The sequence below is a fragment of the Penaeus japonicus genome, unplaced genomic scaffold (genome assembly GCF_977035675.1).
Source record: "Penaeus japonicus unplaced genomic scaffold, GWHDUDI00000001_assembly GWHDUDI00000024, whole genome shotgun sequence".
Taxonomy (NCBI): Eukaryota; Metazoa; Arthropoda; class Malacostraca; order Decapoda; family Penaeidae; genus Penaeus; species Penaeus japonicus.
Window position 1 is genome coordinate 17,781,715 of NW_028234426.1, and position 3,881 is coordinate 17,785,595.

The window sequence follows — 3,881 nt, forward strand, 5'->3', positions numbered from 1 at the left end:
AAACACAGATTGAAGCAGCAACTGCCGTCTATCGCGAACTCTGGAAAAAGCGACAACAATAAATATTGAATTGGGCGTTCCACCCACGCCTACTTGAAAACCTCTGGAAAAATTACAATCCCCACATAATAATGAAACACAGATAATATAATGAAACCAATTTTATAAATTACATTCTTCTTTCATCTTTATCATACTATATTTATATTGCACCATCAGTTTATTTACTTTTGTTGTTTGCATTACATATATTATATACAAATATTCATAATCAGTTATTCATTTGAAAAGATGTTGATTGGCATTCCACCCTTTTTGGAAAAAGGTCCGATACGAATAACACCTCCATTGCGTGGAGCCATTGTTTCTTATATTTTGACTGCAATCTATAAGAGAGAGGAAAAATAGTGTGGAATTCTGAAAATGCATTACAATATATATGATATATAAGATCCATGACAGTAGCAATATGCTTTCTAGGAAATGAATCTTATATAGGAATTACTTGTTTACAGCAGATGAAATCTTTATAATTTCTTCCATTGAAAACACCAAGAAAAGCTCACGCCAGCTGGATCAGGCTTTGTCTTACCATGTCACGGGATGGTCAAAAGGAAGCCTATAGCAATCATGTAAAGGCGCTCGCCGATTGGCGGAATCGATATTGCTATCAAAACATAACGATTGGTAAAGTCGATTTACCCTTCTTTACCCACAGTCGACTTACACCATCGGCTTAATAAATCTCACTTGGCCATGGCTGGTAATGCGCTGGTAATTGGCCCGCTGGTAATATGCCTTACAACTCGTATGTTAACTGAATCCAGCCCTCTGGTCCGCGACCCATCGGTTATGGTGCTCGTCATTTGTGTATCATATATATATATATATATAAATAATATATTCATATATTATATTATATATATAAATATATATATATATATATATATGTTATGTTACACACATAAAATACATACACGCAAACACACACACATACCACAGCACACACAGATATAATATATAATATATAAACTATATATATATAATAGATAACATATATATTGTGAGTGTTGTGTGTGTGTGTGTGTGTGTGTGTGTGTGTGGTGTGTGTAAATATAATAAGATATGATATATATAATATAAAGTATATATACTATAATATATATATATATATATATATTATACAGATAGGATAGCATATATGTGTGTGTGTGTATGTATATAGATATATATATATACTATATAAATATATATATATATATCATATATAGGATATATAATAATATACACACACACACACACACACACACACACACACAACACACACCACACACACACACTCCAACACCACACGCACCACACCAAACACACACAACACGCGCGCGCATACACAACACACACACACACACTCACACACACACACACACACACTAATGCACACGCAAACACACACACACACACGCAACAACGCACAACACACACGCAACCACACACAACACACATAACACACATACACACACCACACACACACAACACATATAGTATATATATATAGATATATATATATATAATATATAGAAATATATAAAAATGTATATATATAATATATATGTATACTAGTTATATATATATAATATGGTGTTATGTATATATATATAAATATTTTATATATAATAATATAAACTAGTGTACCCCTATATATAAGATATTTTATAATATAATACTATACCACTACAACACGACACACACATTCACCGCACACTACACACACCACCACCACACACACAACACACACACATCTATAGATAAATATATATATATTATATACTCGATATATATATATAATTATTGATATATACCAGTCATATATTATAAAATATATATATATATATGTATATATATATAATATATTTGATTTTATACGAAATAGTATAATATATATATATATATATATATATATATATATAATATAATATTATATAATATGTGTGTGTGTGGTGTGTGTGTGTGTGTGTGTGTGAGTGTTATAGGCATATAAACACACACCACACATACATAATATATATATATATATATATATATATATAATAATTTTATATATTATATTCATATATATATATATATAGCATGTGGGTGTGTGGTTATATACTTCACTGACAAGCTCGACAGATAACACATACACACAACCAACTCACACCACAATCTACACCACAGCACACACACACATATAAGTACACATATATATATATATATATATATATATAAGTATATATACGTATATTATATATATGGGGGGGGGGGGGTTATTCGTGTGTGTAAGTATGGTTGTATGTATACTTCTGCATTGTGGTCATACCCGTTTTTTCTAGAAAATGCCACTGCAATTGTTTATTGAGGTGAGAAGAACGTCAAGGAGGAAAAGGCACCCAAAAAGGAAAATACTTGTGACGTGCTCTTGCCTGAGGCACTTGGCGTCGAACGTTTTTCTTTATTCTTTACCTCTTAACCTTTCTCAAACAATGAAAAGGAACGTGAAATGATCAAAATAAATTTGTATCTACAAAAAAAACAATAAAAATACTTTTCAAAATATACGGTAGAGTATACTGGCCTTAGAACAAATATCCGAAAATTTTCCTGTGACTAAATATACTCTTCTCGACTTGAGCATTACACTCTCTCAAGCAGTATCACAAGGTCTCTCGGTGGCGTATCTAGCATAGCGTGTCTCTTGGTTGCTCTAAGTCTTGTGTACAAATATACAATAGCAAATATGGAATCAGTAAACTGTCTACCTACATGCAACAAGAGGATGCAGCCCATGCGATCCGTTTACAGATATATCATTCCGGTAAGACGATTTTTCTGTATTACGCTATTCCGTTTTTTTTATAAACTTTTTGCTTTACACAACACATATACACACACACTACATCTATATACACACAAAATATAATACACAAAAAAATATATAAATACACAATATATAAGATATAGTGTGATTGTGTGTGTTTTAGTGTGTTTGTGTGAGTAGTATACAATACAATATATATCTCATTATACTTATACATATACGTAGAGATTATATACATCTCTAACTATAATATAGTATATATTTATATATACTATAAGATATATATATATACTATATATGTATCTATATTCAATACCATATACATAATACATATACATACCTACATAACTACCATAATATTATATACTATTACGTATATCTAATAACTACTATACATATTTATATATACGAATTTTATATATGTCTATATAGAACCTATCAAATCAATATACTATATAATATTACTATATCTATACAAATACTTATTAAATATATATATCATAAATACACACACACACTCCACACATGACACACATGATTCAATCTCATATATGTAATCTATCACAGTATACTAACTCATATATATACTCACAAGATAATATCACATATATCGCTAATAAACATATATATATGATTGAGTATATATGTGTATGTAATATGTATATATTTTGCATATCTTAAATATATATATAGATATATATATATATTTATTTATACTATATTTATATGTATAGACATGTGTGTGTATTGTATATGTATATATATGCATATTATACTATATGTATATACTAATGTACTATTATATTTCTATATTACATATATACTATATATATATATATTGATATTACATATATAATAACTATGTATATACATTTATGTGTATATAAGTATATTATAGATATATATATATTCATATATTATATATAATTTAATGTATTTATACAGATATACATTCATATATGTATATTATATATAACAGTTAAATGTATATATATATGTTACACGTATATCCTTAAATATATCATCA

The 3,881-nt window shown here is 28.3% G+C and overlaps 1 protein-coding gene across 1 annotated transcript in view; it reads left to right on the forward strand.

Moving 5' to 3' along the window:
- The first annotated feature begins 2,676 nt into the window (after positions 1–2,676).
- LOC122243237 (uncharacterized) overlaps positions 2,677–3,881 on the forward strand; it is a 22,401-nt gene continuing 21,196 nt past the window's right edge. Inside the window, exon 1 of the mRNA XM_086550787.1 lies at positions 2,677–2,851. Within this exon, the coding sequence (XP_086406913.1) occupies positions 2,774–2,851 (78 nt within the window). The 5' untranslated portion in view covers positions 2,677–2,773. The remainder of the gene's footprint in view (positions 2,852–3,881) is intronic.